Here is a 27525-nt window from a genome sequence, read left to right as displayed (position 1 = left end):
GCTTTTTTCCCACTTCTGATCTTACAGTTCACACAGAGCTTTTGAGGACTGTATTTAATATATCAAATTAAAATGCAGAGTTTCTGAGTTGGCAGAGACCTTAGAGATCATCTAGTCCAATGTTCTCCCAACTTCATTTACTAGCAAACCACTATCGTGATTTTTGACAGATCTGCATTCTCCCTGTATTGTAATAATAAAAACATTTCTTTAAATCAGTTTACTTTATATAACCCAAACATGTCTATTTTAAAAAGAAATTTTGAGTCATTGCTGTAAATGGAAAACAGGAATCACTTGCCATAGGTAGAAGGTAACAATAAAAATAAATATAGAACTACAGTAAAATCCCTCTTTCCAAGGCCTCATGCAGTTGTTTAGTTACTGTAAAAAGTTCATTGAAGGAGGAAATCATGACAATTAAACATACACATTCTAAATATTTTACTTTAACTTTAAATGCGTAAATACATCTTTATTCACCAATCTTTAGACTAAAATAGGTTTTGGTTTCATTGATTTTCTCTATTCTTTTCTGTTTTCATAATTATTGATTTCTACTCTTATTTTATTATTTCCTTCCTTATATTACTTTGGGTTTAATTTGACCCTCCTTTTTCAGCTTCTTAAGGTGAAAGTTTAGATCACTGATGTTAGACCATTCCTCTTTTTTAAAAATGGAAACATTTAGGGCCGGCCTGTGGCTTAGCAGTTAAGTGTGCGTGCTCTGCTACTGGTGGCCCGTGTTCAGATCCGGGTGCGCACCGACGCACCGCTTCTCTGGCCATGCTGAGGCTGTGTCCTACATACAGCAACTAGAAGGATGTGCAACTATGACATACAACTATCTACTGGGGCTTTGGGGGAATAAAAAGGAGGAGGATTGTCAATAGATGTTAGCTCAGAGCCAGTCTTCCTCAGCAAAGAGGGGAGGATTAGCATGGATGTTAGCTCAGAGCTGGTCTTCCTCACAAAAAAAAAAAAAAAGAAACATTTAAAAGTATAAATTTCTTTCCTAAGTACTGCTTTAGCTGCATCCCACAAATTTTGATATGTTGTTTCCATTTACATTCAATTAAAAATTTATTCTAGAATCAGATTTTTTTTTCCAGATGCAATAGCCTTGAATAGCATTTGAATTTTTTTTTTTCATTCTTTTGTTGTTGCTGTTTCAGCAAATTGGTTTAAGGACCGCTGTGTTATATTCTGCATTGTTCTCATCTCTATTATTGTATAGCCCACTAATTAACTTTTTTCATATTTCTTTTAAAAAATTTATTCTAATTTCCCTTATAACTTATTTTTGACCAATAGATAATTTAGAACTATGTTGTTAATTTCCAAATATTTGGGTCATTTCCAAGACATCTTTTTGTTATTGATTTTTAGTTTAATTTTGTTTTGTATGATTTAAATTCTTTTTAAATTTATTGACTTGTTTTAGGGCTTATGGTCCATCTCGGTGAACGCTTCAAGTATACTTGAAAAATATGTGTATTCTGCTGTCGTCAGTGGTGTGTTTAATAAACGGTAATTAGGTCAAGTTGATTGAGGATGTTGTTCAAGTCTTGTATATCCTTATTGGCTTTCTGTCTACTGTTCTATCAGTTACTGAGAGAAGAGTGTGAAATTTCCAACCATAATTGTGGATTTGTCTCTTTTTCCTTCCAGCTCCATCAGGTTTTGATTTATGTAGCTTGAAGTTCTGTTATTTAGGTGGTTGCACATTTACCGTTACTAAATAAATGTTAAATGGCCTTCTTGATGAGTTGGCTCCTCTATCACCAAAAGATATCCTTCTTTATCCCTGATAGAATTCCTTGTCCTGAAGTCCACTCAATCTGATATTAATACAGCTACTCCATCTTTCTTAAGATATTTCTTTTTCTATCCTTTTACTTTTACCCCATCTCTGTGTTTATATTTGAAGCGCATTTCTTATAGTTTATGATGGGTTTTGCTTTTTTATTCAGTCTAATAATCTGCCTTTCAATTGGAGTGTTTAGGCCATTAAAAACTAATGTAATTATTGATATGATCGGGTTTAAATATATCATCTTGATAATTATTTTTTATTAGTCCCATCTGTTCTTTGTTTCTTTTTCCCTTTTCCTGTATTTCTCTGAACTAATGGAGAAATTTTTAGCATTCAATTTTATCTCCACTGTTGGCTTATTAGCATAGCTCTTTGTTTTATTTTTTTAGTAGATATTCCAGGATTTACAATATGCATGTTAAATTTATCACAGTCTACCTTCAAATTACATTACACAAATCCACATAGAATGGAAGACTCTTACAGCAGTATACTTCCATTTTCCCCTCCCACACTTTGTGCCATAATTGACATATATTTTAGTTCTACAAATATCACAAAACAAAATTTTTTGTTTTAAATAATTATCTCTTTATTTGGTGAGGAAGATTAGCCCTCTGCTAACATCTGTTGCCAATCCTCCTATTTTTGCTGAGGAAGATTGGCCCTAGGCTAACATCTGTGCCCATCTTCTACTTTATATGTGGGACCCTGCCACAGCATGGTTTGATAAGCAGTGCATAGGTCCACACCTGGGATCTGAACCTGCGACCCCCGGGCCGCCAAAGCAGAGTGTGGAAACTTAACCACTATGCCACTAGGCCAGCCCCTAAATAATTATCTTTTAAAGAGATTTTAATAGTAAGAAAAAATGTTTTATATTTACCTATATATTTACTATTTGTGGAATTCTTTGTTCCTTTGTGTAGATCCAAATTTCCATCAGTAGTATTTGCCTTCAACCTAGGAACTTCCATTAACATTTCTCACTGTGCATCTCCTAGTGGCATATTCTGTAAGATTTTGTTTGTATAAACAGTTACTATTTAGCCTTTATTTTTTATTTTTAATAGGCTTTATTTTTTTAGAGCTGTGTTAGGTGCACAGAAAAGTTGAGCAGAAAGAACAGAGAGGTCCCATATGTCCCCCCTGTCGACATCCTGCACCAGAGTGGTACATTTGTTGCAACCAATAAACCTACATTGATACATCATTATTACCCAAAGTCCATAGTTTACATTAAGGTTCACTTTGGTGTTGTACATTTATTGTATTTGGACAAATATCTAATGACACATATCCACCATTATAATATCATATAGTTTCACTGCCCTAAAAATCCTCTGTGCTCCATCTATTCATCCCTTCCTCCCTCCTAACCCCTGGCAACCACTTATCTTTTCACTCTCTCCATAGTTTTGCCTTTTCCCAGAATGTCATATAGTTGGAATCATACAATATGCAGCCTTTTCAGATTGGCTTCTCTCACTTAATAATATGCATTTAAGTGTCCATGGCTTGAAATAGCTCATTTATTTTTAGTGCTAAATAACGTTCCACTGTCTGCATGTACCAGAGTTGACCATTGACTTAGTAAAGGAAATCTTGATTGTTTCCAAGTTTTGGCAATTATGGAAAAAACTGCTATAAAATCAAGTGTTTTGTGTGGATGTAAGTTTTCAGCTCTTTGGGTAAATACCAAGGAGCATGATTGCCAGATGATATGGTAAGAGTTTGTTTATTTTTGTGAGAAACTGCCAAACTGTCTTCTAAAGTGGCTGTACCATTTTTGCACTCTCATCAGCAATGAATATCAGTTCCTGTTGCTCCATATCCTCCCCAGCATTTTGTGTTGTCAGTGTTTTGGACTTTAGCCATTCTCATAGGTGTGTAGTGGTATCTCATTGTTGTTTGAATTTGCAACTGCCTAATGACATATAATGTTGAGCATCTTTTCATATGCATATTTGTCATCTGTATATCTTCTTTGATGAGGTGTCTAAGTCTTTGCCTATTTATTTAATCAGGTGGTTTGTTTTCTTGTTGTTGAGTTTTAAGAGTTCTTTGCAAATTTTGGATAACAGTTTTTTATCAGATAAGTCTTTTGGGAATATTTTCTCCCACTCTGTGGTTGGTCTTCCAGTCCCCTTGACAGTGTCTTTCACAGAGCAGAAGTTTTTAGTTTTAGTGAAATCCAGTTTATCAATTATTTCTTTCATGGATTATGTCTTTGGTGTTCTATCTTAAAAGTCGTTGCCAAACCCAAGGTCATCTAAGTTTTCTCTTTTGTTTTCTTCTAGCAGTTTTATAGTTTTGCATTTTACATTTAGGTCTATGATCCATTTTGAGTTAATTCATGTGACTGGTGCAAGTTTTGTGTCTAGACTTGTGTTTTTTGCATGTGGATGTCCAGTTGTTCCAGCACTATTTGCTGAAAAGGCTATCTTTTTTCCTTCATATTGCCTTTGATCCTTTTCCAAAGATCAGTTGACTATATTCGTGTGGGTCTATTTCTGGGCTCTCCTGTTCCATTGATCTATTTGCTTATTCTTTGGCTATTCTCACACTGTCTTGACTACTATAGCTTTATATTAAGTCTTGAAGTCAGATAGTATCACTTGACTCTGTTCTCCTTTAATACTGTGTTGGCTATTCTGAGTCTTTTTCATCTCTATATAAACTTTAGAATCATTTTATCAATATCCACAAAATAAGTTTCTGGGATTTTGAATGGCAATGCATTGAATCTATTGATCAAGTTAGGAAGAATTGACATCTTAACAATATTGAGTCTTCCTATCCATCAAGAGCCTTTATTTTTTCTGGGTAAAGAACACTAGGTTGGCAGTTTTTTCCTTCAACACAGTAAAGATGTCATTCTTTACCTTTTATCTTATATTGTTTCTGATGAGAAATCTGCAATTTTTATTTGTGTTCCTCAGTATGTAAGGTTTCTTTTTCTCTGGGCATTTTCTAAGACTATTTCTTTATTACTGGTTTTTAATAATTTGATTATGATGTGCCTTAATGTGGTTTTCTTTTTGCTTATCCTGCTTAGGGTTCATTGCACTTCTTGATTTGTAAGTGTAAATTTTCATCAAATTTCATATTTGTGTGTAGCTTTAAATTTTGCAGCATATTTATACTAGCTATTTAAAGCCTTTATTTGCTAATTTCATTATCTCTGTAATTTCTGGATATATTTACATTGACTGATTATCCTCTAGGTAACAGGTGACATTTTTCTGCTTCTTTGTATATGTAACATCTTTTGATTGGATGTTACACTGCAAATTTTTGTTGTTGAGTGCTGGATTTTGTTGTCTTTCTTTAAAGAGTGTTGGACTCATTCTACATTAAATTAGTTTCAGTTCAGTTTGATCTTTTCAATGCTTGTTTTCCAGTTCTGTTCAGGCAATTTTACATTAGCTTTTATTTTTTAGGGCTAGTTTATCTCTATTTCTGCGGTGTGATCCTTTTAGAGTCTCTACTAAATGCTGCATGTGTTTAACACGGATTCTCCATTCTGGTTGGTTGGAACCAAACTTCTGTCAGTCCTGTAGAGCTAGTGGAATTGTTCAGCTTACAGCTCTCTAGCTTCTTGGGGTCTCACCTACACATGCATGGCTCAGTGTTCAGAAACAGCCTTGAGGGGATCCCTCTGCAGATTTCTGGATTTCTTTCTCTTCATAGCTCCCTTCAACCTCTGAATCCTCAACTGAGAGTGCCCTCTGAGCTCTGCTCAGGTTTGTCATCTCTGCACTGTTGCCTGAAGGGAATCCAAGCAGAAAGTTGGAGCAATTATAGGGTTCATCATATTTTTTTCCCTTCTCTCAATGTGATGCTTGTTGCACAATGTCTGACAACAGTTGTCTCATATAATTTGTCCATTTTTCTAGTTGTTTACAGAGGGAGGGCAAGTTCAGCTTCAGTTACTCCATTATGGAAAGAAACAGTAGTCCTTTCACATTTATCTTTTACTATAATTCTCTCTGCAGGTATGCCATTGAAGTATTTATTTCAATGATTTTATTTTTTTAATAATTTTTTTCTATCTAGAGGTTTTAATTTCAATGATTATATTTGTCATCTCTTGTATTTAACTGATTTTTAAATCTACCTCGTCCTATTTTGATTATAGTTTGAGCCTTACTCCAGTTTTGTATACCTTATTTTTTTCAAATAGTTAAATTACACTTATTTTATATTCTGTATCTAATAATTCCAACATCTGAAATCCTTCTTAGGACTAATCCTGCTATTTGATGTTTGTGCTGAGTCTTGCTCACAATGCCTTGATTCCTTATGCATCCTGCAATTTGAGGTTCTGAGTTCATATTTGATGGGGCTTTATCTATTGGAATCCTTTGAGACTTGGGCTTAAATATCCAGAGATTTATTTTTGCTTTGGCCAAGGTCTGACAGTATTGTTAGCCTAAGACTGCTTTAAGGTAATTTACCAGCCTGTGCTTTCCTGGCCCACACAGATGGTGCAAATTAGAAGCTCGCACATGCATTAAGGCAAGCTGCGGTTATAAAATTCCTAAGGGAATTTTTTTTCCATTCTGCCCAGAGCTCTCATCCTGAAAGATACATTTTCTTATCATCTCCCTGTTGCGGGGGGTGAAATGTTTTCCTAAGTTCATACTTCTACAGAGGATGTAACTCTTCAGGATATGGAGGTTGGAGTCAGTTCTAAGTCTTCGCCAATTATAGTCCTATAGTCTCATTTCCTGGTTTCCTCTAGCCTTTAGAAGATGGACTTGTAGTTTACTGAGACTGGCAAATGCCTCAAGAGCAGGTGCAGAATCAGCTTTAACTTATCACTTTTGTTTCCAGATCCTTACATCTTCTGCCTCTGAGATGATGATGATGATGATAGATAATACTGTTAAGCTCAATCCTGTATTTAAAATGATGTTTATTATATTTAATCCAGGATTTCTAGTTGATTTGTATGAGAGAATTTTTCAGGCTAGCTAGAACACCAGACTGCTTGAAATGCAAGTCTCACTTCAATTGTTCACCTGGCTGGCACCTTATCTTCCTTCAGATCTCACCTCAAATGCCAACATCCTATCTTAAGTAGCTGCTTCCCCCAACCAGTTATTCTCCCTCACATCGCTCTTTTTATCTTTCTCTCATCACACTCTACAATGATATTTTTTCCAAGGAGTTTTTCGATGTACATTGTCTGTCTCTCCCATTGGTGTGTAAGAGCCCTGGGGACAGTCACCAAATATCTATTTTCTTCTGTATTTGCAGCCCCAGGAACAGTGTGTATCACAGAATGGGCATCAAATATTCGTTGGATGAATATTTTTTTTTCTTGAAGCAAATATAAATGAATATACAGCATAAAACATGTTTCTAAAATATCAGATTATGTCAGCAAGTGCAACATGTGAATGCTCAGAATTCTTAGTTTGGTGTTTATGCTTTGTGGTCTCAAATTGTCAAAAAGTTAGATAATTATTCTTCAGTAATCCCAGAGAGGGCAGCTAAGTTAAGAATACATTGCTTGGGCCAGCCCCGTGGCCTAGCGGTTGACTGCGGGCGCTCTGCTGCTGGCGGCCCAGGTTCGGATCCTGGGTGCGCACTGACGCACCGCTTCTCCGGCCATGCTGGGGCCGCGTCCCACATACAGCAACTAGAAGGATGTGCAGCTATGACATACAACTATCTACTGGGGCTTTGGGGGAAAAAATAAATAAACAAATAAAATTAAAAAAAAAAAAAAGAAAAAGAACACATTGCTGCCCAGCAATAGGATAATATTTTCCCAGAAATCAAGAACGGTGCTACCCTAAATCATTTAAGTTCTTTATAATTGAGGGATAATTCAGGTATCTGGACAACCGTGGTGGCATAAAATTCAACAGGTATTTCAATTTGTGCATGACTTTCATAATGAATTCTGACGTTGTTACCCTTTTATCAAATAAAAAAGTAAGAAAGTGATTTTTATTTTAGTATGTTTAGCTTTTATGAAGTCTTTAGTAAGAATTATGAAAATGCCATTCAGAGAGCAGCTTAAAAATATCTCCAGGACATGATACCTCCCCACCTCCAGACAGGATTGACGCCTGTGTCACCCACCTCTCTCGTGTCTAAGCAGGTAGGAACTCTTTCACAGGGAATTGAGTTCTGCATTTAGCTATTTTGACACATGAAATCCCATGAGAAAAACTCTGAGCTTAGAAAATGTAGTCTAAATAAGACTAATTTCCTCCCTTGCAAATCCTGGGAATTTTGTTTTAATAAAATTCTCCCACTGTTCATAACAGGTTTCTCTTGGGAAAAATATCTCCTGGAATAATGGCAACCATGTACCCTAACCGCCCCCCCCAACAACAAAAACCATAAAGTAAATATTTGTTGAGTGCTTATAATAGGTCAAACACTGAGTTAAGAGATTTATCTGCATTTCTTATTTTTCTTTTGGTGAGGAAGATTGGCTCTGAGCTAACACCTGTGCCAATCTTCCTCTATTTTGTATGTGGGATGCTGCCACAGCATGGCTTGATGAGTGATACGTAGGTCCATGCCAGGGATCCAAACCTGTGAACCCTGGGCCGCTGAAGCAGAGTGCATGAACTTAACCACTACACCACTGGGCCAGCCCCTGCATTTCTTTATTTAAATCTTAAGAATCTTCTTATGATGTAATTATTATTATTATTATTACCACCTATAGTTAAGTAAACTGGAGTAGAGAGATGAGGGAACTTCTGCAAGGAGACATAGTTACAAGGTTAGTTAGTGGAGTTTATGTTCTGTAACAATTCTTTATACTGCTTCACACACACAAAAATATATTTAATACTTTAATAAGGACTTAGTCCTTATGTTTTGGAAGCAGATCCAGCACTCAAATTTCTAAGACTGATAATTCCACATTCTTTTTTCTTTCATTGTTGGAAAACCAAATCAGAAATCCATATCATGAGCTGAGAGAATATGTGCTTGGGTCTATATAGAACACAAATCTAAATCAGTTGGAAGCTTTATTCATACATATTTCCCCAATTTTTTTGAAAGTCCCTACATTGTATCTAAGTACTATATTAGTGACATTTAACTCAAAATTGTATAACAAATTTTATTTATCTTCAGTGACAATCACTATTTGATTTGAGCCTACAACCATGAATCTTGTTGAACTACTAGTTCATGAATGCTCCCTAATTAGGTGATCTTCTTGGACTAAAAGTTACAGCTGGTTTATGATCTCTGTGTTCAAGGAGACTCTAAATCAGACAACTGGAATCTAAAATAAGGATTTTACATTATCTTGTATCTCAAGCTATTCTAAAGAATTACACTCCAACTCTCATCACTTTTAAAAACTTATAATTCTCCGTTATCTCTGAAGTTGGTGAGTAATAAAGCGAGGCATGGAACTCCTGTAAGACTGATAGCCAGAGAAATACTGATGTATAAGAACTTGTCTCTGGTCAGCTTGGCCTATACTTCATTTGGTTTAACTTCTTATTCTTTTGCTTGTATGTTTTCCTACTTTCTTCCCCTTGCATTCTTCTGGGATTTAACCCAGTTGGAAAGTTAAGTTCTTAGCACTAAGTGGCTAAGAAAGAAATACTCAAATGCACTTGGACCACCCACCACCCACACCTCATAATGATGCTCTTTAATGATGGTGAGCATCAGCACCTGAAGATGGATCCCTTTTGCTTCCCTGGTGGGGGTGGGAAAGTACTGGGGAATTCTGAGAGCTGTTGAAATTTGATGAAGGCTGTGTTCAACTTTCTATTGCACTGAAACATTAAAAAAAAATCACAGGGTCTTTGTACAATAGGCATATGTCTCTGAAAAGACTACACTGGCCATTTCTCCAACTTATATTTTCCAAGGCCAGTAGCTTAGTTTTTGTTTCTGTTTTCTTCAACTTTAACTATAGACCCCAAATTTAAAAATAATATAATGGTCTCATATTCAAGAATCTTATGAATTTTCTTTATAGAAAATGGGAGTTGTAAAAGGAATTGATACTTCTTTAAGCAGCTTGAGAGAAATAATTCTTTTGTCTCATATTCCAGATGCATTGTCACCTACATCACAATTTTGTGGAAAAGAGCTATTGAAATAACAGTACTCCAGTGTTGCTTTGCACTATACTACCATGATTATACCAGGCATCTAAAGGGCCAACACTTGTGGGACATGGTGTCCTTGCAAAGATATTTAGAACAAGACAAAAAAGAAAAACTTGAAAGGAGAGACCCTAGATAAAACTGATGCCAAAATATTTAATGTCATATTCCAATATTAAAATTTATTTAACTATAACTATTTTCAAATGGATAAGTTGACATAATTTTCTTTTTGCTTGAAAATTGCCATGAATGAATTTTGAGAGATTAAATTAATAATTATTATGGGAGATTAATTTTGATGGGGAGAATGATACTTTATTTCCTCTGTTATATAAATGAATTGAATTTGTTTTAGAAATAAAAAAAAACATTACTTCCAACTTTCTATTATAATTGAGTATTAACCCAGGGAGGTCATTTACTGTCTCAGGAATTCAGTTATTGTATCAAAAAAAGTCCCTAAGATTTAGAATAAATATTAATTAAGATGCAAACTCCAGTCCCGTGCACCCTGTCTAGTCTGAGAGATCATCCACTCACCTATGGTTTTGGCAGGCACGCAGAGCAGTGTCTCCACCGCTCTCCACATCTGAGACTTTTTCTTCTTTCAAATGCTCTTCTGCTTCCTCTAGGGGGCTGCTTTTGGAAAGGAAGTGTTCAGGTTCTCCAGCACACTCTTCTCTCTGATCTGTTTCAATCTGAATTAAAGGCACTTCCCTAGAGCAAAGTGATGGCCTGGTGTGGCTTAGAGGGACAGCATCATGGCCTGAGGAAGTTTCCTTTTTTGAATCTAAATCGTTGTGGTTTGTAAGAGGAGCAGCTTTGCTTGGAGACAACTCTGGGGGATGTTTGCTTTCAGTAAGAGAGTCTTTCCTTGGGGAATCAACAGACTCCTGAACAAGAAGCGTTGGCCCACTTTGCGCTCTAGTCGAAGCTAATCTATTTGCACACTTCTCCACTTGCGAGGGAGAGCCCCCAGAAACAGGTTCAGCATCAGCTGCCTCAGCGTCATCCACTATAATTTTGTTCTTTCGCATGAGGGCCTCGATTGAATTTGCCCACGTCTCATGAATTAGCATGTTTGTGATGTGGTCAGTCCCACCTCTCCGATACAAGCAAGAGTCAGATTTGCAGAGCCCCGATGAGGAAGCACTACTGACTGGCTGTACGCTTAGGAAATCTTGCTGGCTGTTTTGAGCAAAGCTGTCTAAGGAGTTGGCTTTGATGGGTGCATTCACCGTCAGCCTGGCACCCAGGGACCTGCTATCTGGCATGGACGACTGTCTATAACACAATGGGGATCGCAGAAAAGGAGACAGTAAGCCGGCTGTCCAATCCTGGCTGCTGCTTCTGGAGGAGGTGCTGTCTTTGCTTTCTCTTTCAATGTCCCTCAGCATGTACCTATAGAACTCCTCCGTTATGCTCTCGGTGCTGGACTGCTTAGAGGGACAGCTTGGCCTCACACTGAGGTGGTCATTTTTCCGGCACGCCTGTTGCATAGCTGAGTTCAGAATGCTGCTGGCATTCTTGCCTGCATAGTAATCCAGCAATAACTCAAATCCTCTTCCTTCATTTTCCATCTGGTTCACCATGAACCTGGAAAACTCATCAGTGATGCTCTCACAGCTCGACTGCTTGGAGACAGAGCTGGCCCTGCTAACTGGCTGACTTAGGGTACTCATTAAACCCAGGCTATTTACAAACGCCCTGGCGTTAGAGTTCTCCTCTGGAATGCTTTCACAGCTGGAGGCCTTCAGCCGATTCCACCTGTCTCCACTGAGTAACCGATTCCGGGTATAGGTCTGGGCCTGCCAAACACCGTCCACCATGGAGAACTCTGTTAGGTTCATGATGTTGGCTGCCACTTCATTTGCAAAAATATTAACAGAATCTGGGACGTCCTCAAGGTTCATAGACTCGTCCACAACCCTGTTCATCAGCTTCTCTTTAAGCTCCGGGTGCTCATCCGTTTTCCTCTTGATCTCGCTGAGCCGTGGTGGCTTGTGTTTCCTTATGGTGGCCCCACCGGCCTGGCTCTCCTTCCTTTTCAAGGATCGGCAGGATATGTTTGGGGTAACCAGAAACTCATTCCCTCTTTTCCACGCACAAAACCAGGGTTGTTTTCCATTTGAGTTGTCAAGGCAAATCGCTGCGATTTCAGTTGCCATGGAAACAATCGTCTCTGCTAATTCTTCTGCAAAGTCTGTAATGCAGTATACGTCTGCTTGTTTTGCATGGAGCATGGATTGAGCAGGAAGCAGCAAGTCATTCCCTAACAAAGACAGGTTAACTTGAACTTCATTGTTTACAGGTGAGGCACCATTGTAGTTTTCTTGGGCATTTGCATGGCTGCTGTCCTCAGCATCCTGGGAACTGCTGCTGCACTTGCCTACTGTTGGTGTCCTCTCTCCCTCTGAGGAGGATCTGCATTCATTTTCATTGGGACTGAGTATCTGATGAGGGTTTTTTGTATCCTCTCCCACATCTTTTCCTTTCAGATATATCTCCTTGGGGGATATTTTAGCAGTCAAAGAATCAGCCACTCTCGGACTACAGGACAACTCAGATTGCAGTGTGGGGTTCTGGAAGAGGCCTGGTTTTACTGGGCCCTTGTTATCTTGTTTAACATGCACATCATCTACCAGATCATTGATAACAAGACTAGTGCTATTGCTAGGTGGATGGCCACTGGAGTATTCGGTGGCTTTTGTCCATGCTTGACTAGCAGCCTGATCAGACAGCTGGCCATCTAGCTCTGTTTCCCTCCATCTGATGGTCTCCTTAGAAAGAACTGTGGGACATTCACCAAGCTGTATAATATGGCTCATCTTCTTGAAAGTGAAGCATATCACTTTGAAGAGCAGTTGATGTGTACTTTCCATTAAGGTGTTCAGAGTTTCAGATGAATGCCTGCCATCATTGGGGTCGACTATTCTATTTTTCTGGGGAACTTCATCAATGGAATGCTTCAGGATAACATCGGAGAGAGTCTGTGCCAGTTCATTGCCCGTAACATTTTCTGAGCACAAGCTCTGAGGCTTGGAAGCAGTTTCTATGATTCTCCTGGTCATGGATTCCATGAGGTCTCCAATACTGCTGTAGGCATTAGGTTTCATTAAAACCAGAGCAGCCTCCTTGAGCAATGCCTCTGCAATGGCTTCATTCCCCAGCACCATGCTCCTCCCTGTCGCTAGACTACAAAGTGGGGGGATTGCTGCAGAAGCTTCAGTTGCAGGCAAGAGGCCACTTGAAGCCACAGGGCACTTCGCCTCTCCTGTTTCACCCAGGCCACAGACAGCAATGGCACTCGCCACCTGAGTCATGCCACACAAAGCAGATGGAAATGAGTATTCATTGATGGAAGGTTCCTTGAGTACTTGGGATGCTTGAATTTGTAGCAGTTCATTGCCACCCATTGGATGGTTTGAAGCCAGGGATTCTTGCTCCATTTTGAATCTTTCTGTGGCCTGTGGACTGGAAATGGTTCCAATCACAGTGGCTGCATAAGCTAATGCTATTTCTAGAGCACTCTGGGGGTGTCTGCTGGTGTTCTCTCCAGAGAGGACGCCTGAGGTTTCAACAGAGACTTCTGTCTTGGGCCACAAGGAGATGCCTGGCTCAGGGGCGGCATCGCTGCCCTCTGGACTCTGAACAATGACTATTTTGGGGAGCTCATTCCATGACTGAGGGACCATGATATCTTTTGTGGAACAGCCACTGGGAAGCAGAGCACTTCCTACAGAAACACTGGCGGCAGATTCCTGGGGTAGCGTAGGTGGAGACTGAGATAATCTAATAAATGCATCTTGCAGCACAGACTCTGCTAAATTTGTAGCATACTTGCCAGTTGTGACTTCTCCTGGTTGTATGGGAGGAACAGAGTTTGTTCCGTCTTCATGGTCTCCTGGGTCTAAGCTGCTGCCATGCTCAATGATAGTACCACCTGCAGAAGGTCGATCTTTCTTAACCATCCTGGAGAAGTAAGCAGCATCTGGAATATACAGTGTCTGTGATTTTTCCTCTTGACCTTTACAATTTTCTGAATAATAACAATTTGTGGCTGGTCTCTCATTCTCTACAGCTTCACCTTTCCATTCTGAGGGCCTGGCTGAGGGATCTAGACTCTGCAAAGTTGTGTCTTCTGCTACTTTTTCCAGAGATCCTTCTGTTTTAATCAACAGTGTATGATATTTGCTAATGTATTTGTCTTCCAAAGTATAAAGCAACTTTTCCTTGTTGTAATTCCATTCCTCCTGGATGGCTTCCTTTGGATTTTTACTTTCCAAAACATGGGCTGAGATATTTATATTTTCATAACCTAGAAGAGAAAATGAGGGCCATTATTAATTTTTGGATGGCAGGTTCTCATGAGTCTAAAATAACAATTACTTTCTAAAAATGCCTTAAAAGTACCAGGTGTTTTTTTTTTTCCCTAAAAATAGCATTTTTAATGTTTCTTCAAGAAAAATGAATCTGAAAAAGTTTTGAGTTCCAGTTGGGAATGCAACCCAACAAGATGGCTTCCAATGTGGGATATGAATGTAAGCACTAGAGTGAAAGAAGAAAGTGTTTGGAAGACGAGGGCTGGTCACCATTCTTTAGGAGGAAAGTAACCCAACAAGTGCATCTTAGAGCTTCCCAGTGGGTACAGAGGGAGGAGGGAGGATGTTTAGAGCAACCTCAATAGTGGGCCTTGTGCAACGATTTGCTCTGAAGTTTGCATAGGACTTGCCCCAGAAACAGTGGCAGTGATATCTGGGACAACCCTTCCTCTGTGGCTAAGAGTGGGGAAGAGGAATCCATTGTTCACTGAGCTCTATTAATGAGTCAATCAAAAGATGAATGAATGAGTGCTAAGCACTCTCCTGGGTTATTTCCTTCTGTCCTCACAATAATGATAGTTAAATATAATAAATATATACAGATTAATAAAATAAATATAATAGTGCTAGAGGTACTATTATACTCCTAAATTACGGATAAGGAAAGTGGAGCTGGAAAAGGTGAGATAACTGGCTCCAGGTTTCACTGCCTCAAAGAGTCAGTGCTAGAATTCAGGACAGTTTAACTTAGCTTCAACTACTAGGTGGCTTTTATGGAAGTCTTAGGGAAGTGAACTTTCCTCCCAGTGATAGTCTCCATCTCTTGGCAGGCAGGAGGATTTCCCTTTAAAACAAACAGATTTCCTTCAGCATCCCTAAGGCATCTTTAGGGAGTCTGGACCCGTCTAACCATTACTGTATTAAGAGCATTAGTCAGCATCCCCACTAGCTTTCTCTTCCCCACCTCTCCTCCCTAAACTCAGTAAGTGAAGATTGTGATGTGTCAGCCAAACTGATGTGGCCTGAAACTTTTCTGAAATTTCACCCAGACCTTTTTATAGGGTGACTCATTTCAGGATGCACATTCGTTTTATGGGAAAGTTCTCACCGTTGCTGTATTCTTCCACCTCGCTTTCCTCCTCTAAGTGCTCTGAGGCGGTGAGAAAGTCTTCCTCAATTGAAGACAAGGAACAGTTTGTGTCATCCTCCACTTTCAAGATGTTCGTTTCCAGGTGGAGCTGTCGCTCCTGCACCAGTTCCAGGCCAAGCAAAAATTTGTTGATTTCAAAGATGATGCAATTGGTACTGTTTGGTCTGTTCCCTCTTGCACACTGGACCAGGCAGATATCTGGCAGCCATGGACACTAAAAGTGGAGGAAAAAAGGCACTTATTAAAAGAGAAAAATAAAAAACCATTGCCTCTGACCTTTCTTCTTCCACTAATATCTCCTGTTAGAAAGAGTGGGGACCTTTAAAATATTTGGAATATTTCCTGGGCTTATATTGATGAACTGATTGAAAAAAATTCAAGGAATGCTTAGGAACATCTAGTACCCAGAAAAAGTTTGACTTAGGGGAAAATAGACCAGTTGTATCACATATTTTTGTTCTCTCCCTTCAAAGCAAAAATTGCATTGGGCAAAGTTAAACAGGCCAGGAAGACTTTATTCAATGCTATTAAAATAGGGGACAGAGGGCAGAGCTGAGTTGGATCACAAAACCACTGAAACAAAAAGCAATAGGGTTGTTAAGAGCTGTGTAGGTGTAGGAGGATTGTAGGCCATCTGTGTTTACTAATTGGCTCTACCCAAAGGAAAAGGAAACTTTCCTGTATCTTCATGGCAGGAGGTAGTTTTGCAAATTGGAGTGAGGTGCCCACTGAAGTTAGGCTCCTGTCCTTCCACAGAGATAGGAGTACTATCTTCTTTGATGATTATATTTCAAAGAGATGATTCCTAAGTCTTTGAGAAGGACATTCCTGGGTTGTAAAACTGGCAAGAAGCTTTTAAAAAAGATTTACGTCTCAAAGGGGCAGATAAATAGTTTATAAGTTTTCTAAAGTAAATTTTCTAAGAAAAGGGAGGAGGGCCTGGAGTTAGGAAGAAGGCTGTCTAAAGTTTAATGTTGAGCCCATCTTGGGCACCCCTCTTGATTAAACTGAGTCCCAGTTTCTCAGACCAATATCTTTTCCTTCATTCGTGATATTCACTAAAACCTCTGCCAGTATTTCAGATGTGTATCAAGTCTTCTATCAACTACAGTTAGAATTTATCATTTGTATTGCTCATCTGAAGAAGCAGCCAAAATGTGATTTAAAAAAATCCACTGGAAGTGAATTAATTGCCTCTAAAAGATCAGTGTATGGGGACAGCAGTGATAAGAAGGCCCAAATCATTGAATGGTGTCCCAGTGAGACCCGTTAACTCTGTTCAGTTCTGGGGTTACAAACTGTATCCCTATTCTCCACTACATATCTTCACTATTCATATTGTCGTTCATTAGGATATCCATAAAAAAGTTTCAATTGCTTGTACACAGATTACTACTAAGTTACAAACATGTCTGATGCATCAGGGTTTTCATTTTTATAAAAGGACCAATATGCTGATTTATAGCAATTTTTAAGAGAAAATTCTTTGAATGAAAATGAGAGTTAGTGGGTAGGGGGAAGCTAAATAAATTCATCTCAAAGTAGAATCTGAAATGTTTGGGAAAAATACTTTATGTTTAAATGTTCACGTTATAAAAATTATTTAAATCATATGCTTAGCTGTGGTTGGAGTTAATCGGATCTAATCCTAGTTAACTGGCCATTTTGGAATCCTTGAGTCTGAATATACGCGTGGTTGAGTGGTATGTGTACATGCAGAGAAATGCGTACGTATAGACATTCAAATTGTATTTCTGCAAGAAGTATATCTTTTTCTTACATAGATATCACTTATCAATCTCTTTGATTGGATATTATAATTAGAGTAATTCTAGGAGAGATGATTATAAAATGAAAAATTCTATCATTCTCCACGGGGTCTAAGGATCGATCCCGAGGGGGCTCAGAAATAGAATTCATCAATGTGCTTATGTGATTAAGTCTGTTTTTCAATAAAGATGGTCCATTACCTTGCTTTTCAAAGTGTAGGTTGTGGGCCAGCAGCCTAGGCGTCACCTGGGAGCTTGTTAGTAATGTATAATCTTAGGACCCACCCCAGATCTACTAAATCAGAATCTGCATTTTCAACGAATCTCTTGGAGATTTCTACACTCATCAACGCTTGCGAGGTACTGGTCTATAGCTTTTATGAAATTCACAAAGGGTCTGCAACCCCCCAAATGGTGAGGAACTACTGTTATAGAGTAACAGTAGCTGGCTTGATTAATTTTCTTTCCACTGAATTCAGACATAATATACAAAATTGAAATTTACTGCATATTTTCTGAGTGCCTGTTATATGCAAGGTATGCTGGGAGGGGCAAACATGAACCACATGTTGGGGGGGGGAGGGACACAATATACTACCAGTGGGTCAGACATAAATAAAAATTATTATAAAGTTGAACCACAGGAAGTTGCCATATTTGCGGGTCAAAATGATTGTATATCGGTCATTTCACTTCATTCAGATTAAATATACATAACATAAGGTAAAAAGTGGTAGGAATCAAAAGAAATATTAACAAGGCAATATGAAAAATTAAGTAGTACTTCAAGTTAGACAGAGAAATCCTGTTATTCGATGTGCAATGCTACACAGCTATGGTATTTGTAGAAAGAAAATATATTTTCTTAGCAATCTTCTTGAAAGTAAATAAACATCCTGGGAGTCTTAGGTAAATGAAGATCAAACAGTAAAGCCTATAAAATAATGGCAGGTATTATTAAATAATTTTTACGGTAGTCATTTAGGTGCTTTGCGTATCTTGTTACCTCCAATGCAAACAATTTTCTATGAGGTTGGTGGTGCTATTGCTCTTTCACAGATGAGAAAACAGAGCCACAGAAAGGCTAACTGGTTCTCTCAAGGTCACACAAAGCGAAGAGGCAGCATTGCAATCCAGGTCTGTTGGACTCCAATTCGTGCATCCTGTCTAATTCTTCCCATGGCATCTGGTCCAACTGACAAAGATCCAGCATCCGCAGAAGATGTGCAATTAGGAAAAGACAGTGGGTTGCACCTGGACCTCCTCAAACTCACGCATGCTCAGTAAAATTATGTGTTCATCTCATAGAAAGGACAGTCACAGGAGTAGATCTTATTACTGTACACAATAAGCATCTCAGAAAAATTTTCTTCTGTAGGAAAATAATTGACTTTACTTACATTTTCCACTCAGTATTTTACTTGACTCTTGACTATTGTAATGATTATTTTTCTTAAGATATTTTTAGAGTCTTATCCTAAGACTCTACTAAGAACAGTTTGAGGAAGGAAAAGGTAACTGCTGTGCCCCCCCAGTGTTTGTAGCTCACTGGTATGTATTCATTAGTCTTTTGAGACACATGTGCATGGACACTTGTGCATGTGTTTATATATATTTGATAATATTCATAAGAAATAAGGTCTGAGAAGATGCCAGACTGCAAGGAGGTAGCTCCATGAGAGCAAGATGTCTGACTTATTTACTCCACGTCCTCAGCACTAGATACTGTTCAGCTCTTAGGAGGTACAAAATAAGTATTCATTGAATGAATGAACACGTGGACGAATGAGGGATGTTATGAATATTTTCTTACATTTTTCCAATTGTATATTTTAATTGTAAAATAATGTAGCAACATAAAAAAGCAGTAGAGTCATTTGCTGAGGTAAAAAGACATGAATAAACAAAGAAGAAATTGCTCATAGAGAACAAAACTCCTCAGGAAGCAGAAAAGCTACTCTCTACATTAGCCTTGTAATAATATTGTACTTTTCTTGCCCAAAGGAGCCTAGCCAGTATGTAAATAGATGATACTCTTGTGGTTCTCAGTGTTTTACTCTGCTACCTTATTTTGCTTTAAATAACATTTTCTTTCTACTTCACCTTCCTTCAATTTTTTGGATAGGGAAAGAAAATAAAACACATTGCATTCGAATATCCTTTGTACTTCTCAAGGTGCTTTCATATTATTTCATTAAATCACTTTGACTTGTCTCCGAGAATGGAGAAAAGATATTTTTTTAAATCTCCATCTTACAGAATAGGAAATCAAAGTTAAGAGAAGTAAGGTAATTTGTTACTACTGAAAATTTTAGGATGACCGCCAAAAATCTTCTTTGGCGTTGTAATTTCCTGGGTCAAAGGTGTCAAGTGGCTTGTTGATTCCCTTCGTCACAGGGTCAATGGGAACATTAGCTATGCCCTTGGGACTGATTTAGACTTCCGCAATTAACCCAGCTCAAGTTCCCTCTGCCAATATCTCCAACCTTCCTTACAGATTAATAGGTAGCCAACTTTAATGGGGCAAGGCAGCCAAACAGAGAATATCCCTAAAAGAGTAGGTACCTGCTAATATGGGATTTAGCATTGATATGGTGCCCTAACATTGCTGATCTACTAAAACATATGGATTGTGGTACCTACAAAATGACGTAGGCCTTTGGGTGATCACTGAAGGGTGAAGTGTTACATAGGAAGTGATGGAGACCCTTGGAATAAAGAAGCATGAAACGTTTAAGAGTGTTGTAATTCACAGACAATTCTTAGGAAAAGTATGCAAATTTTGAACATGTTTTGATGGATGATCTTTATCGAGTCCTGGGCAATTTGACTCTTCCTGACCCCAGTGAACATCTGTGTTTCTTTTGTGACCCAACATCTTCACCCTTCTTCTGGTTCTCGTACCCTGTGGGGTGCCATTTTCTGGCCCACTCACAGTCCAAGTGATTCATATGCAGTTAATTCACCTTCAACTCCGGAGGTGATCATGTGACCCACACCTGGCTAATCTGGACACCCCATTCCTCAGGCCATAGTGATTAGTTCAGAAATGGGCATGTAATACATGAGAGCCGACAGAACACAATGAGACTTTTGCTGGGAGCCACCTGGAAGAGACTTTCACTCTTGCTCAACTTGAACCCAAAGGGATATTGCTTCCTTGAGGGAAGAGCTTATCTGATAATGGGGAAAACAGAGAAAGCAGGAAAGAGGCCACAAGAGAAAAATCCATGTCCGGAGGACATTGTTCAAATCGCAGTATCTAATCTAGCCACTGGATTTTTTAGTTAAATGAGACCATACATTCTCTTTGTGTTTAGACCATTTTTCTGTCATGTTTAATTAGGAATCTTAACAGGCCTAGTGCAGAAATACTCTTAAAACTCAGGTTTGAAAATTGCTTTCGGTCATCATGGTTTTGCCCAATATAAAGAGAGGGCACTTAGAACCATTTCTGTGTTCTCTTTTCAGATGATTAATTTTCTCACTAAGGAAACGTGTTATTAGATTGACTGGGAAGAATTTTGTTCTAGTCTTGATTAGCAAATTATAATGGGCTATGCATAGATTTTTACGAAGCATCTGGAGTAGAGCAAGAAATAATGAGCAGGCTTCTGAGTTTTTTTGATATTTAGATGGATTGAAGAATAAAAGAAGATTTTAAAGTTTTCCAGCAAAACTATAACACAAGCAAGAACAATTTTGAGGACAACAAATGCTCACTATATTCATCTGTAGCTGTGTCATGTATCGCTATCGACATGAGATTTGAGAAAATTAGCAATCTCTTATACAATGTGTCTTTAGAAACATTTTATATATTTTTCTGTAAATTGATTAAACAATTTTAAATTGTTTCATTTTTCTTCAAGTAAAGTGTTATAATGATTTATGTAATAACAATGAGCATCAGTACATTGAATGAGAATAATAGTATTTTAATTTCTAGTTTATTTTTAGTAACATTCTTTTCTTCTGGGAATTTTATTCTTTGGGCCCAAGAAACTCCCTTTCCATCCTTGGGGCTGCTATCCTGTATTTATTAGGTTGGCTGGTTTGGTGTATCTTAAGAAATAAATAACGTGCAGAAAGAAGAAATTGTGGGATTCTGTGACCACATGGTATAAATTAGAATTTTGGTATTATTCCTGAGACAGAAAACAATTTGGTCTTTGATTATCCAATAGATTTGTAGAAAACCAAACTAACCAATCAATGCCTGTGTGTCTGCTCTAGTTTAAGTGCACCTTAGCACCATGAACTTGAGAAGATAATAAACGTTAGGAGTTGGTATAAGGGAAGCTCCGTCAAACTCTGAGTGGCAATATTTAGGAGAAAAACAAATGAAGACTACTCTTGACTACCAAGACATTTTTGATACTTATGCTATGGGAGCTTAAGTGTAGCATCTGTTTGGGATTCATACTGATTTGTGCCAAGAGCTGACTACAGATAACTTATCACTAGTGAATACCTTATCAACAGTTTATATTTCTTACCTGTGAAACTTCAAAATCTGTCTGGAGATTTCCAGATGTTAACCCACTTAGGAGGACAATTTCATTTTCTTTTGGCTGTTGGACGTTCATGGAGCTGATAAGTTTTGGAAGATCTGGTGAAACGTTGACCAATTTCTGTAGAACAAGAATCTTTATTAGTTTGGATGATTTCTTTTCACTTTCAAAACACTACCCCAAAACTATTTTTCTTGCAAAAATAATCTATTCACACAATTGCTCATACTATAGATTACTTAATCTACTAAGATTATTGCTGGGAAAGATTGTGTAAAATTGAAGCATAAAGCTTTAGACTGGAATAGAAAATTCCTTAAAAATAAAACCTTAAAAAACTTTTTAGTTTTAAATTTTCCAAAGTAAACATTTAATAACTACTGTCACACACAGGTGTACTGTTTTGGAAATTTTTTCCTTTTAAGACCTTGAATTAGAGACTTGTTGACTAATAATCATCTCTCTAATAAAGTCAATAATGATAATATTAATAATAAATTAATTACTAACATTGATTTTATTCTATGTACTAGGCACTAGGCTAAAGACTTTACATATGTTACATCTCACTACATTTTTTTTTTTTTTTGGTGAGGAAGATTCTCCCTGAGCTAACATCTGTGCCAATCTTCCTCTATTTTGTATGTGGGATACTGCCACAGCATGAAGGATGAGTGGAGTATGTCCGTACCTGGGCTCCAAACCCGGGAACCCAGGCAGCCGAAGCAGAGTGCGCAGAACTTGAGCCACTCAACCACAGGGCTGGCCCCTACATCTCACTACATTTGTGTCCCACACCAACTCTGTATGGATTAGGTGCCTCTATTACTTTCTTTTTACATATAAGTAACCTGAGACCCAGAGAAGAAGATTAGTAACTTGCACAAGTTTATGCATCTAAATCAGTGCCAATATGTCTGCTCTTAGGCACAGCAGAAGACTATCTCAAATAACTCACATAAATTCTTCGAACACACAGTTCTTAAGATGCCAACTTGCTTGAGTCCTTCTTGTTGTCTCTTTGATGGACTTTGCACCATAATTCCATCAAATAAAATCATCTGTATATTTCTTTGGAAAATCCCTCCTGCACTACACAGATGAATGATATTTGGAGCTCAGTGGAAATCCATAATGGATAATCTGTATGGGGAATTGGGTTTGAGAGGCTTCAGGTGCAACATTGTCAAGAAAAAATATTATAGGAGGAAGTGAGTAATTGCAGGTCTACTATTCTGTGATAATCAAACTGCAAATAGTGTGCTGTTATACAATAAACACCCAATAATGTTTATACCAAATAGGAGATCAAACCATCTTCAGCTTTGGGCATGAAATGATGATCATGTCACACCAATTAATTCTTCCCATTGTACCCACAGTTCCCTGACCCCTTTTCACACAGTTTGCCTCTGTATATTTGTGAAACTTGCTTTCTCAAGTAGACAGTTCCAAAGGACTCAGTGAACCTTCAAGTTCTTATCACGATCCTCACAACCTTGCATGAGCTTAGAATATTTAGTTGCTGTAGAGTGTAAAAAGTTTGAGTCCTAGATGAGCACAGGGCTGAGAAACCAAGGTTAGAGATAAAACATTTGATGAAAGCAGCAGGAAGGAGCAAACCTGAGAGCCAGAGGGAAGGGCTGACTGGTATTAAGCAAGTTTTGGAAAAACCTAAGTCATCTCAGGGTGTTTCAGAGTGGAGAAGAGGAGAGCAGAAAAAGTCACTTGAAGGCACTTGTGGGCAGGAGAAAGCACCTGCTTAGAGAGCAGCCCTGTCTGCTTGATAAAGCAAGTTTCTCAAATATACAGAGGCAAACTGTATAAAAAGAGATCAGGGAAATGGGCTGTGATGAAATCATCCAATTAAAGAGTCTCCTACCAAAAGAGCATCATTTACAGATGAAGTCATGTTGGTTCTCTCATCAGTGCAGCCAGCCCTTGTAGAGAGCTCCTGGAGAGTCAAGCTCCAAGCATTACCTGCTGCAGGTGCTCCGTGCTGCACTCATCCTTGTTCACATCCAGGTTCACAAAGCAGACCTGGGAAAGAGGGCAAACAGTGTCAATTAAGTGAAAAACCTGGCAGTCCTTTTTGAAGAAAGCAGGAATCAGTTTGGGGCAAATGATTTGAGGGTCCTACACATATTATGTAGTTGATCTGGCACAGAAACAGCCATTTCACCTTTGGGCTTCTGTGTGATCTCCAACATCCTGCTCATGATTCCCACCAAACCCTCTTCCTTTCACGGCCTGACAAACAAAACCAAGCCTATTTCTATTAGAACCAGTGTAAGAGTCACAACAAAATCTTCAGGTTTATGAAGTGTTATCGAATCTCATGAAATAGGCAAAAAAAACTTGCAATACTCTAATCCTCTGTTTACAATAACAATGAACACTTCTCTCCATCTGCCTCTTTCCTCTCCTCATTTCCTGCTTCCTTTGTCCACTCACTTTTCATATCGTGTGTGATAAGTGGGTTTCTCTTTGTCTCATTGTTTTAGTTAATTTTAATTTGTTGAATCTTGTATAATTTGCCTCTTTTAGCCATCTTAAATAAATGCCTGAATAAGTATGAGTATAAAAATAATAGCTACAATATGAGATAATAATAAAGAACAGCAATAAAAGAATTGTTATAAGTTAAATCTCAAATACATCACATAGATAAATACTACTATGGGCATTCAGATGGGAGTGGGGACAAGAAAACCTAGGGAAAATTTTCAAAGGATGGGATATGTTTTTGAGAGATCAGTAGGATTTCGGCAGGCCAGGAATGGGGCAGGCATTTCCTGGTGGGTCGGATAGCCTGAGTGGCACTTGGAGGCAGGAAAACTCAACACACTGTAAAGAAACAGGGAGGAAGGGAGTCTGATTGCAGCACAGGCCTGAGAAAGGGAAGGGTTAGAAATGAGGTCTTGGAAGATTCATGTTGAATGCGATCATGCAAATGAGGTTTTAGAATATTTTGCTAAAAATCGTCCAAAAGGTTTTACTCTGAACAAGTTGATCCTATCGTATAATACTGAGAAAGTTAATTATCTGGATGTTTAGTCAGATGTTTAGACTTAAGTATTTGCCTGTAAACATAGGGGGTCTTCAGATTTCAGTTAGTTTGGGGTCATGGTTTCTCAGAGTCCATTTTTTTTTTTAAGGTTAAAAAACATAATTGAAAGATTTGGGGAAAGACTTTAAAACTAAAATAGTTATACATTGCTAAAGTGTAAAGATCACTACAGTTTACTCCCAAATAATGGGATATTTCCTCGGCTTACAATACCCTTGCAATGCATCCCTAGGAAACAATATCTGCTGTTAGGAATAACTTTAAGGGCATTTGGGAGGAAGGAAAGTCATGAAATGCCACCCACACTCTCATTCGGAGCTTCTCTTCCTTTGGGTTAATAAGATGGGTCCATAGGGAGGAATTTGGCATGAGCCCTTTGTGGACAGTGCAAATGGGAGCAAAAATAGTAGGTGGTACTTGGAAGGGGTTCATGATCTAGAGTAGTTTGAGAATATTTATATAAAAAGTGAAACTTTACCCTTGGAAAATTGGTTCAATATCCACTAGTACTCAGAGACTTTTAATAACAGCAGCTGGGAAGGAGGTTACTGAATTGATTAGACAATTTTCCACTCACCTTAAAGAAGGGTGCATTACCTTGCCCCTGGGCATCACAAGGCTCTTAATACCTTATCTTACAGTGGGAGAGGACAAAGCAGAGACCAAAGAAAGGCATCTGTAATACAGATGATCCTGACTTACAGTGGTTTGACTTAGAATTTTTTGACTTCACACACACACATTCAGTATAAACTGTACTTCGAACTTTGAAGTTTGCTCTTTTCCCGGCTAGTGATACATGGTACGATACTGTCTTGTGATGCTGGGCAGCGAGCTGCAGCTCCCAGCCAGCCATGTGATTATGAGGGTAAACAACCGATATACTTACAACCATCTGCACCCAGGCAACCACTCTGCTTTTCACTTTCAGTACAGTATTCAATCAATTACATGAGATATTCAACACTTCACTACAAAACAGGCTGTGTGTTTTGATGATTTTGCCCAACTATAGGCTAATGTAAGTGTTCTGAGCACGTTTAAGGTAGGCGAGGCTAAGCCATGATGTTTGGGAGGTTAGGTGTATTAAATGCATTTAGACTTAGGATATTTTCAACTTACTATGGGTTTATTGGGATGTAATCCCATCGTAAGTGAAGGAAGACCTGTAATGATTTATCTTCCCTCTGATATTGTCTTTAGTTCTCTGAAGATGAACTTTCTTTTCATTCCCTCTGGGCTGCAATGTGAAACTCGGCCTATATTTGGAGGAAACCCTCCACACTTGCTAGCTGGGCCAAGAGTGGAACAACATAAGACATAAGATGAGCACTTGCTTATACTTGGCACATAAATCTTTCTATATCTTGTTGGTAGGAGATGGTCCAGGTTTTTAGGGTCTGATGTACATACAATTTCAGCAGAATTTCCTTAATAAAAAGAATAAAAAATTGAAAATTCTGAATTAGGTATGCAAGTGGCTATTCACTTATTTAGAAGGAGAAAAGAAATCACAACAAGCATCAAATTTAAGAAAGCTCACAAATACCACAAACATGACAACTTCCAGAAAAATGATATTTTAACTAACCAACTGCCCATTACACCTCCATAATATTTTTTCCCTATATTTTTGGCTCCATACTATTTGATTGTCTCTTCATATGACAACAGTTTTATAACATAATTTTCTCTAGAGAGAATAGAAAGATAATTCAGTCTTACTCTAATATTGTTGATAGATTTGTTTTCAGCTTTGCAAACTTTTACTGATAATGTCTTATACATTTTCCACGTTGTCAAATTTAGTGGGAAATCACTATAAAATTTCTTTCATATGTGCGTTGTTATAGGCATACTCATTACTTTTAATACTGTTACAGGTTTGTGCTCTGCAAACATAAGAATTTGGATAAATTCTCTTTTGTTTGATTCTCATTAAAAAAGAAAAAGAAATTCACAGGGCGGTTATAGTTTTTGATGCTGCATTACCAAATAAATTCCCTCCCAGAGAGAACTTCTGTGTTGACTCATCATCAGTGAGAGCCCAATTTTGTATGTCTAATTTCACATGTCTGATGACTGGAAGAATTCTCCACAGACTAGCTTCTGGAACATAAACCTTGTCTTCTCTCCACTACCTATATATTTCTGGTGTTGGGGATGGTAGGACATGCTCATATTGTGAAAGCACCTCTGACCTGACACCTTCATGTCACAACGTCTGATTGAGTTGCCACTGTTGATGGTGGGAGTATTCCTGGAAGCCATTCCTACACGTGGATGGCTAACCATCACTTAACTATACATGAGAGTGACCTCAAGCTACATAAACATACCTCACGTAAACTTAGCCCCACTCAATTTCCCTTAAGCCAGATCCTACACGTCTGTGGCCATTTCAACGACTCTTAATGTAAGGGGAGATAAGATGCTGAATGGAAAGAGACAGCTGTAGTTAAAATATCTTCCTTTTGAAAATTTTACAAAAACATATAACTATGTGAGCACATTGCTAAGTCCCCTCTCAGGGCCCTGGGAGTGGAGCCTGTGCACCTAAGGAGCCCTGAATTTTAAGCTTTGATGGTTTTACAGTAAATCCACATCATGGTGAAATGGTCCATGTGATGTGATTGCTCTCTGCATATGCTCACTCTCTGTGACCTTGGGCTCTTTACTGGAGATTTAGGCATCCACTAATGCTAAACTCCAAGTGGAGAATATAAGAAAAGCCTCTGTCTAGAAGAGCTTGAGAATGGTGTGTATGGGG

At 38.3% G+C, this 27525-nt stretch overlaps 1 protein-coding gene across 1 annotated transcript in view; it reads right to left on the bottom strand.

The window, feature by feature from the left end:
• Nucleotides 1–27525, bottom strand: part of SPHKAP (SPHK1 interactor, AKAP domain containing) — a 171822-nt gene that overhangs the window by 21199 nt on the left and 123098 nt on the right. Inside the window, exons 4-7 of the mRNA XM_014785364.2 lie at nucleotides 23666–23725; nucleotides 21671–21805; nucleotides 15361–15616; nucleotides 10471–14248 (exon numbers count right to left, since the gene is read on the bottom strand). Coding sequence (XP_014640850.2) covers nucleotides 10471–14248; nucleotides 15361–15616; nucleotides 21671–21805; nucleotides 23666–23725 — 4229 coding nt within the window. The remainder of the gene's footprint in view (nucleotides 1–10470; nucleotides 14249–15360; nucleotides 15617–21670; nucleotides 21806–23665; nucleotides 23726–27525) is intronic.

The sequence above is a fragment of the Ceratotherium simum genome, chromosome 37 (assembly GCF_057802395.1).
Source record: "Ceratotherium simum simum isolate JZ-2026a chromosome 37, ASM5780239v1, whole genome shotgun sequence".
NCBI lineage: Eukaryota > Metazoa > Chordata > Mammalia > Perissodactyla > Rhinocerotidae > Ceratotherium > Ceratotherium simum.
The sequence above is the reverse complement of the archived record's forward strand: the minus strand, read 5'-3'. Positions and strand labels throughout refer to the sequence as shown.